General features: G+C 38.8%; 1 protein-coding gene across 1 annotated transcript in view; it reads left to right on the top strand.

Moving 5' to 3' along the window:
• Positions 1–3,460: 3,460 nt before the first annotated feature.
• Positions 3,461–11,055, top strand: part of iqsec1b (IQ motif and Sec7 domain ArfGEF 1b) — a 145,323-nt gene continuing 137,728 nt past the window's right edge. The window contains 1 exon segment of the mRNA XM_043252102.1: positions 3,461–3,893. Within this exon segment, the coding sequence (XP_043108037.1) occupies positions 3,607–3,893 (287 nt within the window). The 5' untranslated portion in view covers positions 3,461–3,606.

The raw sequence follows: 11,055 nt of genomic DNA, 5'->3' as shown, positions 1-11,055 counted from the left end.
GCTGCATTTAGTTTCTGTTGCCCCATATCATTATGCCCTATAGACACTGCACTTTAGAAATGCCATTGTGTATGAAAAAATACACACCATTACTTGGAAAAATCAATGCTGTTTAAATAAAGTAAAAACAGTTTGCATTTAAGGTGATTATTTCTGTGCTTTTGAGCACCACTTATAAATCTAGAGAAAAGTTTAGTAATTTTTTTTAGCGTTTAAAAACAAAATCGTGATGCAAACGTAGCATTGATAAGCGACGGGTCCGTAAAAGCTTTTTGAATACGATCAGCTTTAATGATATTCACAAGAATAACACCGAAGAATAATACTTTTGTTATCAAATGCAATTAAGCAAGTTTTTTGTACTCGGGCACAAAACAAGTGCACTCACATGATGCCTTTGTAAATGCGCATCCATCTGAACGTCATGCTAATGAAATGTTTAAGAATGAGAACTCTAGCTGAGTTTAAATTACTCAGAGAGCTGAAGAAGATGGCATAAGAGCTCAGGCTGAGAAGATGAGGGTATAGACAGGGAGAGAGATGGAAGGGGGTTAGACGACAGCTTTCCTTCAGGCTACAGTCTGTTTGGAATCAGACAGAGGAAATTCACTCAAAACATCAGACGTTGAGAGAGGCAGTAGTCAGTGTTGCCTCTCAGTGATTGAGACAGCACAACAGCAAGGTTGAAAAAATAATTCCTGTTTTCAAATTGAATTGCATGTAGCTGTTGCTTACATTCACTATGCTGAAAATAAAAAAGGCCTTGAAACAGCATCAAACACATTTTCATCATAGAGTTTTAAAAAGCTTTAGAGGACAGCTTCGTTTTAAAAAGCTATAGAGCTTTTCCTAAGAGCTCAGATTGCCAAGTATTGTATAGCTACGCTATGGAACCGATTCTAGTTTTCACAGTTTAGTCTTGTCTCGCCTGTTTTGCTGTGTTTATATTCTTGACTGTGTTTTTCGGATATCCATTCTCACTCAGTTTGCAGCTGCTTGAAAAATTGCTGTGCATGTGAACTCTCTCTTTGCCTGTCCCTTTTAGATTATGTTCGTCAACGATTTACCCTCTTTTTCTGGACTGCTCTTGTGTTCTGTTGCCTTTTGTGATCACGTCTTTGAATATAAGCTTGCGTATGGATCTGCAAGTCTGTCGTCCTTGTCGCCTCATAAAGCCTAGTTCACACTACAGGATTTTAAGCCTGATTTGCAAGTTAACAAGCTCACTGACAGGTTGGCTGTTTTGGGGGGAAGATCAGGGTGATCAGTGCTCGTCAGTCTTTAAGCGTGAACTACTCAAAGACGCATCAAAGAGGCTCACTGATGCGCCAGACTTATATTTAGCATGCCAGATATCTGGACCGGTCGGCATCATCATGTGGCATCCTTGACCAGCTACAGCCAATGAAAGAGCAAGGCATGGGTTGAGTTCCCAGGAAGGAAAAAAATAATAAATCACAGCACCAACACGGTTTAAAAAAAAAAGTTTGTACGCAATAAATTCATTTTGCAAGCAGCTTGCAGTGCTGATTTCTTCCCGATGTCCATTTTCTAACAAATAACCCATTCCAGTTCCAATTCCTATGTGCGTTTTTGTGACAAAACATGGTTTGTGGAGTTGCTGGGTGACAGAGTTGTAGTGTGTAACCCCCAGTTGTGGATCATTTACATATTTTCTCTCCTTTTTTTGCATAAAGTCTTGCATGTTTTGTTTTTTGCTGTTCCGTGTTGTGACATTACAGCAGTACAAATTACGCTGCTTTAAGTCAGCACTGGTTCAGCCGTGTCGGGATCAATGCAGCCTAAGCTCATTGTTATGGCTGGTGGCACTTTATGACCTTATGTAACGTTATCAATGCATGCAGAGGGATTCAGCCGGACAGTTTATATATTCTTTTAATTACTGGAAGGTGCTTTCTCAAAGGCGATTGGTCATAATTACAAAGAATAATTTTCATTGCGTTTACAACAAACGACCTTTCCTGACCTAGCTTTAATTTTCCAACCCGCAAAGCGATCGACTAAAAAAAAAAAAAAAAAAAAAAAAAAAGAGTAACTATCTAAAAGTTTGAAAAAAATGAATCGAGAGAAGGCAAAGGCTTCTAAAAATACATTAGTTTTTGAGGAAGGCAGAGTGTCTTACAGTAAAACTCAGCCCATCCTTGTCATCATTGCAGAAGCTTTGATGGAGACAGCGTCTTTGTGATCACAGAGGATAAAGTGTGAATTATGCACATTATCTGGTGTCTCTCCCTCATTAGCAGCACAATGCACAGGTACCGGAGCACCAAACAGCATATGCCTCGGCGCTGTCTGTCATGACAATTGGGAAGATAAACATTTCCCCTAATCAGTTTTTTTTCTCCCTCTCTTTTTTTGGCAGCTTGCATATGCTATGCATTCTACTGGACACATGCTATAATTAGATCCCCAGGCTCAGCCATTTCTCTCTTTTATGTAACAATTTCAATCTTTCGTTGTCATTTGAAACGCTCAGATGGTGGCATGTAACTATTTATTCATCTCAACCAAGCAATGCTCGACTGTAACTGTAATGAATTATACGGGACAATCACCACACAGACAAATTGAAAAATAAATCAAGTAAATCAAGTTTTAGTTTCATTATACCATTGCACCAACTGGCATAAAGATCAATCTTAAATGGGCAATCATATTCTGTTATTGCCAAACACAGCCACCAGAGGGCACTTGGCGGGACTGAGTCACAGAAAGCTGCTGGCATGAAGTGTACGATTATATTTGAAGTCATATCTTGTACTGAAACAGAAATGCAATGTAATATATTTATGTGTGTGTGTGTGTGCTTAAATTATATAATAAAATTCCATATAGAATACATTACATCTAATTTATACATGTCTTAAAATCAAAAGATGACCAGCAAAAACTGAATATAGCTGGGATTTTAAGCATTTATGATTTAATGAGCCAAGGCATTATTTAACTGTCAGTGTGCCAGTGAAAATGAGTCACCCCATGGAAATGCAACTCCTTTTTTGGCTTCTCTATTCTGTAGCAGCAGTGCTTTGGGTGGGTTAAGTAGCGATCTTGTTTAAAGGGTACACACGAGCTGCTTCGGCCCTCTGATATCATGTCGATTTATTACGGGTTTACAGTATCACAATATGGTATACAGTAGCATTAAAATCTTGTAGCTCAAGCTGGTCTCGCTGGTCCCAGTCTTTTTTTCAGCAAAGTTTTATTTAGTTGGGAGAACCATTTGGCCGCCTAAACCAGCAAGGCATCCCCTAAAGACCTTTTACGCATCTTCAAACGCCCCGCGGGTCGTAACTGCTTTTTATACATGATAACGTACCACGCTAAACAGAGCTCCTACCAGCGCAGCAGGCACCGCTTACCTCCACAGCCCTTCCACTGAAGGGTTAAACGGATTTACCATCCACGGAGCGGGTTAGTTATTGTGGCGCAGCGCAGAGCCTCTGGACGGCGCGCTGCAGCGGACAGGCGCTCGAGCGCAACTTCAGTACTCAGTACTGAGCGCCGACAGCAGTCAGCAGTACCAGCAAACATAAACAATGGCGGAGCGGCTGTAAACCCAGCTCAGCGGATCGAATTTGCCCCATGGACGGGCATTTCGCGTACATCGACATGGAAAACCCGACCGAAAACCCCAGCAAGGCGGCGGAGTACCTCAAAGAGCTCAATAAAATCATCGAAACCCAACAGGAGTTGCTGGAGAAACAGAAGAATCGGATTGAAGAGCTCGAACAGCAAGTGTGTGATCTTTGTCAAGAGAACGCGTGCTTGAAGGATCAGCACCAGAGGCACCTGGCCACCTGCAGACTCCAACAACAGGGCAACAGTCACCCCACGCTGGGTGCCATAAAGGAGAATGTGATCCAAGAAAAGTAAGAGTCCCACTTTTGCAAAGCTGTCACAGCTTATGTTTGGACCACGCATGAATGGAATATCTAAGCAGGCTCGACAGCTGCGTACGGCGCTCTTTAAACGACTAGTTATGATCGGTGGCGTTTATTTGTGGGTCTCAACGACAACGGACAGACTCGCTTAGCGGGACGGATTTGGGTGTTTATACTAAACGCCTGGCTACGTTAAAGTAAATACAGCGGAACACTTGGGCGCCACTGCAGTCAGTTAGAAAAGATACAGTAAAAGCAATTTTGAATAGGAGTACGGTCGCGATGCTCAAAACGCCGTGTAGGTAACGTTAGCTCGCGTGGACACACACCCATGTCGACGGCGTTCAATTCTGACAAGACCGAAACGGGCTTTTGACACTTGAAATTGTTTACCCAGCGTTATTCTGTGCACGCAATCCTAGGTTGTGTCGTTCCTTGTTTCACACTGTTGTTCATACTTTATCCGGGGTTAGTAATTAATCCTGGGTTGTCAGCTTTCGAGATTTCACAAGTACGGGTTACTGTTTTTATTCGCATAGCCTATTTATGAGGTAGCTAACGTTGATTGGACAAGTACGGCACGCGACCCGTTTTAATAACGGCGTGTCCGTCTGTGCAAATGTTGCCAAGTAGATCGGCGCCGATTGGATTTAGCCTCGTAAGATAAACAGCAAAATACGGCGTCTTCGTAGTTTTCGGTTAATGCGTTTGCCTTCGCAGTTTGACATGTTTAACATTTCCCTCAGTTATGGGGACTAAACAGCGTGTGAAAGTTCTGAGAGCCGTAGAAAGCTGTGAATATTTAATGGAGCAGATCTTGATTGGGTTGCCAGTTGCTAAACAACGCAACATCCACCCAAGAACAAAGGTTTCGTGACTCAGGAAAGCAGTGCTAACACAAGTTTGAAAATGCAATAACCCAGGGTTAAGTGTAAGTGTGAAACGCCCTGAAGAGGTCTGGCATAGGGAAAATTATGAAATTAAGCTGTTTTCCTCTTCCCCAATCTAATGAAAGCATCTTTGAGCAAATGTCTTACTGGTATGGTTCAACAGTAAAAAGACATGAGGTTTAAGCAATTTAAAATATCCTCTCTTTTTAGCAGCCTGTATTTTTTACAATTTTTTAATAACAATTGCAAGACCTAATTAAGAGAATTGCTCGCCAAGACATGTGTTTTGCAGCTGCGGTGGTTTTAATTGATCAGTCTCTTTGAATGAAATAAATAAGTGAACTGAAATGGCAAACATTAGCTAGTTTCACTTAATATTCTTGTCAGCTCCTAATGTATTTATTTGTATGATGGCCTTTAAAATGGAAAAATACTTTTTTTTTTTTTTTATGTCAATGTTTGAGATTAACTGCCCTTTGGAATTCTTTCCGATACCATTCATAATACAATGCTTTTATTGAAGAAGGTACGCTAAGTGATCTAATCTGCTATTATTTTATTATGTTGACAATCAGGAGCTCACGTAGCTTCTGGTGCCACACTGCACGATGGGTTTGCTGGCTTGCTGCAATGTGTTAGGATTTCCAAGAGGATTCATTGCAAGTGATAAGTGTTTATCTGGCATATTTATGGAAATTTACACGAGTGTTTGGATGAGTCAGGAACATAAATTTCTCCCCCAGACATGTGGCATTTTTAAGCCTCATGTGGATTTGGATTTTAGCTGTATCACATTAGCCCTTGTAATGCAAGTGCACTGGCTGATCACTCATCTTCTTTCTTTTTTTTTTAGTTTATTTAGAAAATTCACGTTTTATTCTGCTATTGCAAAAACAGCAACAGTAAGAAGACGGTGTCTTTTGACTTGAGCTGCACTTGCACTTTCTAGAGTACATTTTGTCAATAGCTTGTGTTGTAATTCAGTGCAGAGGCAGAAAGTTTGGTGTTCACCTTCACCTTTCTTCTAAGGAGTGCAGGTTCTGTAAGAGTGAAATACTGTATCTGTTCTTGAGATCAGGGGAGATATAATTTAATTTTATTCCTGCCTCTACAATGACTGAGCTCTGTGGTGTAACATTAGCAATTCATTTTTATTTCCCACTTGCTATTTGCTTTTTGCATATGCCTGACTTATCTGTGCCTGCTTGAATGTCAAAACAATTCTGTTCGTAATATGCACACTCTTCATTTCAGTCTCTTTTTCACCTTTGGGCTGAATGGTTTTGACTGGTACAGTTATAGTTTCCCTTTTCACCATGGTGTTAGGAAATCGGTATTACAAAATATTCAATATTTTCAATGGTGCAAGAGTTGTAGTTGGCATGGTACTGTTGATAAACATTATAGCGAGGATGATGAGGTTCCAGTTTTTTAGGTCTTTTTTTCTGAGATGTTTCATTGAGTTAGCTGATATTATGGTGTTAAATGATGGTGGGTAGTTATATAACATGGCGATAAATCTGAGAAATTAGCTTTGAAATTGTACCATGCTAAACCAGAAACGCAAATGAAACCACTAAAGGTATAAAATGTATCTTAAGTGTATGCATCATTGTGATTGCCTTTGATGTAAATTCATCTCCTTTTTTCGGTGTTGTATTGAACTGAGAGTCCTTCACATGTTGAGGATTAGAGAAGATCAGCTGCTCCAATCTTCTCACATCCTCAAGGACTATGGTTTAACACCAGAGACTGAGGAAAAAGAGCACTCCAGTTATTCTGAAGCTAAACATATTCTAAAGAATAACTGGGGGAGTGAGGAATTGGCATAACTTGAGAGGAACTCGCATTGGTGACAAAGCTGTGATATTCATGGCGATATCTTGAATGCATGCTTCCTTTGGATTGCCTGTGATGTGAGGTACTTGTCCTTTTTCCTCATTCTCCTTGGTATCGAACCCATAGTCCTTCAGTTCACGAGGATTTGAGAAGATCATCTGCCCGGATCTTCTCACATCCCCATGATTTGAAGGTTTAACACCGAAAAAGACCACTCCAGTTATTCTGCAGCTTAACTTATTCCGCAGAATAACTGGCGGATTGAGGAACTGGCATTAACTTGAGAGGAACATACACAGTCACAAAGCTGAATATGTTATGTGATACAGCAGTTCACAGTATCTGAAGACTCTGGGTTTATTATCAAAAGAAAAAGGGGAAATGTGACTTTATGTCACAGGAAAATACAGTGAAGCATAGATTTGAGATACAATAATATCACAGACACAAGGTGACTTGATAAATGGTCTTTTTTTGTCTTAAACCAAGTTCTACTTGGATGGATTTGTGAAGATCCTGTATCTGATCTTTTTACCCTCTTGTGATTTGAAGAAGTATGGCTTTCCCAATGCAGTCACAATGAAGCATGCAAATGCAATGTAAATGGCAGTTGACGTTTTTCCTCATTCTCCTATAGAGTCCTACCCAGAGCCATGGAATTCATGAGGATTTGAAAAGATCATCCGCATCTTCTCGCATCCTTATGTTTTGGTGGACTTACTTTAACACCAAAGAAGAATTAGAAAAACCACTGTTGTTGTTCTGCATTAAATTTTTTTTTTAATATTTAATTTAATATTTAAGCCAAGAAAGCGTTTTCTTGAGGGGTGGTTCTTGCAACTTGGCATAGCTGTCCATTAACAGTCCTCTGACTAGTAGCTGTAGTGCATTTGCACAAAGGCGAAGTTGTCATTGATAGATTTTGTTCTGTTGCAGAATCGATTACATCAATGCATCACTATCAGAAGTGTTTCACGAACGCATAATAGAAGGATTTTTCTTACAGCAGAAATTGTTCGCTAGCTGCCTAAAACAATTAAAGGCCCTTGTGTTATACGTGTCAAAAGACAAGTCTTTTTATTTTATTCTGTTGGCACTTTGTTTTAAACATATATGAGTTTGTCAACTTCTGAAGGGTTTTGAATGCTGAATAGCGAAATCAAAGCTGGAAGCAGCATGTGTTTAGCTTGGCTGGTCTTTCTTGCACCAGTCGGTGGCTCTGACAGGGAGATCGCCAAGTCATAACAGAGCATTTCTACACTTGCAGCTCTGCACTGACAATCTGTTTCCTAGCTGCTCCATATTTTTTTCATAGGCTGGTGCTATTATCGCCTGTGACTGCTTGCAAGCACACACACCGTGATTTAGAGTATGGTAGCGTAGTAGGCAATGAAACTTCAGCCAATGATTTGTGTGTCGCGTTTCACCTTAGAGAGGGACTGTATTTGCTATGCATTGTTTCTGCACAATGCTGTGGAGAGTTAAGAGGCCGGCGTTTTTTTTGCTGCAGCCGAAGCACTTTGCCACGTCAGCCTACAGCTTTGTGCTGACCACAGCAAACTGGCAATAGCATAGACTGAAATGGCTTGTGAAGAATCTCTTGGTGATTTTTGTATACAAATGTCAGTTGATGCAGTGCTTGTGTGGAATAATCTAATATTCGCAAAGCGGCATCTTCTTCAGTAGATGCTTGTCTGGAGAAATAGTCAAAATATAAACATTTTGTGCAAATTTGCTGAAATATTTCTCTACCTCAGGTCATCCAAGATGTAGATGTAGTTTGTTGCTTCATCAGAGCAGATGTAGAGAAATATAGCATCACATCACTTGCTCACCAAAAGATCCATTGCAGTTAATGGGTGCCGTCAGAATTAAAAGTTCATCCACACGACTCCATTCCATTAATTAATGTTTTGTAATGTTTGGAATGAACAAACCTAACATTAAGTCTTAACTCTATAAACTGCTGATTCTGACCAAATATGAATTCATAATCCATAAATTCAAATTCAAATTTTATTCGTCACATACACAGACATACGTAGTACGACATGTAGTGAAATGCTTTTTAAAAACACTCATTCTAGACTTCAGTTTATTTTAGGACACACATAGGATATTTTTAATATTCTGCCTATCCCCTGAAAATCCAAAACAAAAAAACTAATCAAAACCTCCATGCATTAGTGTATATAAAAAAAGAAATTAATCCATATGAATTGAACATTCAGGTTTTCTGAAGCATTTCTTGAATTTTCTTTTTTCGGGCAACTTTATGCTTGAAGATATTTTTGAGGATTTGTTTTTTTTTTATCTTTTTTTATGACTGTACAAAAATTATACTAGTTTCTAAGCCAATTTTTGGTGTGGTACTTTCCTAAAGGGAAATATCACTGTTGCCAGGTTTATATTAGATGAGGAGATGTTGCTCAAGGGAACTGCATAGAATCTCATAGCATTCACTATGCAGTGTACTAACATCTCTAACTCAAAATCAATGGCTGGCAGATGTACAGTATACTGTTGCCAGAGGTGTTGCATATCCTTGGCTGCAAATATACTTTTCCATTCTCTTTGATAGCAAAAGTAGAAGATTTTTATCTGTTAGAATAAAGCCTATTTAACAGGTCACATTTATGTTAAATCTTTTGTTTAATAATTCCATAGAAAGCATTATACTGTGTCTTTGTGAGAGGCATAACAAGTGGTAGCATGCATACAGTGTTTTTTTTTTTTTTTTTTTTTCTAGGTTCAGCAACTTGCAGCTTGTATGGCTGCAAATGGAATATCGAAATCTCCAGCGTGATGGATAATTAAGTGTATGAATGGGATTCAGAGTAGCCTAGGGCAGAAGCAGAACATGTGCCGGCTATGATGTGTTTTTCCATAAGGGAGTGGCATCCATCTCTGATAGTAAAAAACGGACTTTATGAAACCCTTGGGTGGCCGTGTAACACTGCCATTTGAATACTGAGATGAGGGGAGTAAACAAACATGAGATCCACTGTGAAGCAATGAAATATTGAAGACATTGATGTGTGACTGTAAAATTGCTCTCTTGAAAATACTGTATGTGGTTGAGCTTTAAGACTTTAAATCACAGGTAGCTGAGGCTTAAGGGAATGTTTTGCCTTCAATACAATTAAACTTATTTGATAATGCATTGGTGGTATATTGTACCTGGCATGATTACCGCAAAAAGGTTACAGTGGAAGTGATATAAAATATAAAATGAAAGCATGAAAAATGCATTGAAATGAAATATGAAAATGCAACCACCACTGATCTTCTGATCTCTGGATATTTGAGCAATATTACTTTTTTCTGCTATTATGGCTCATGGCATTGATCTATCGGTGGCAATGCAGATGGGATGGGATATTGTTTACTGGTGCAGAACTAGTTGCAAATTGGAACTCCTGTCATAAAATGTGTTGCTTGGGCTTAGCGTTCTAATATTTCGTCCCAGAATTAAGAAACCTCACAGGAACTGAAAAAGTGAGGAACTTTGAAAAGTGTGCTGCAGATGGCATACGATTTAATGAGATGACAAGGTTTAGAGTTATATAATGATTGTTAATTCACAGTAGGAGAGTGTCTCTCTGTTTATTTATTTGGTTTTAGAAGTCTTTTATGTGTCTCAATGTGCGCTGTACATATGAAAGGGCTGACAATATGTGGCATATTTTCCCTGCTTATGAATTCTGTAAACAACTGTAAATTCAAGCCTATCAAAGCGCAACATTTTCTCTCTTAAATTGGTTTTGTGGTTTGATTTTAATGCAGATTTTATGCAGTAAATGTTACAAAATACGTCAATATAAATATTACAATTATATAACGTGCTTAATTGTAATGACTATTGCCATAATCTAACTACTAACTAAATTAATTTAAATTAAATTAATATGTGGCAGAAAAAAAAAGAAGATATTTAATGTGGTTGACTATAATCTAATGATGCATTAAAAAAAGTATCTCCTAGTAATGGTACTTTTACCTTGCGCAAAATACAGTTTAACAGTTATTTAATAATTATTATAACACTTATTTGTTGCAATGTTCCCCCTTGTTTTGTTTATAGTGTTAGAGGAAAGCTGAAGGCAACAACAGTAGAGACCTGCAATGTATTCACAGTGAATCGTAAATGGACATAACTATCTTCACTCTCAACAAAAAAAAAAAATCACCTTTTACTTTGCAGTTCATTTATATTCTTTGATGAAGCGAGATGATGGTCCTGGGTTTAGAGAATGGATCATATGATGACCATTTCCTTCCATTTGTAACGTTGTAATAGAGATTCTCATGGGATATTATCAGCTGGTTAAATGGATACCATCTATCATGTAGCCGATGCAAGAGATCCTATAATGGTCGAGATGATCTTTGTCTGAGCCTGCCAACAGCGTTTTACCACA

The sequence above is a fragment of the Puntigrus tetrazona genome, chromosome 11, assembly GCF_018831695.1.
Source record: "Puntigrus tetrazona isolate hp1 chromosome 11, ASM1883169v1, whole genome shotgun sequence".
Lineage (NCBI taxonomy): Eukaryota > Metazoa > Chordata > Actinopteri > Cypriniformes > Cyprinidae > Puntigrus > Puntigrus tetrazona.
The sequence above is the reverse complement of the archived record's forward strand: the minus strand, read 5'-3'. Positions and strand labels throughout refer to the sequence as shown.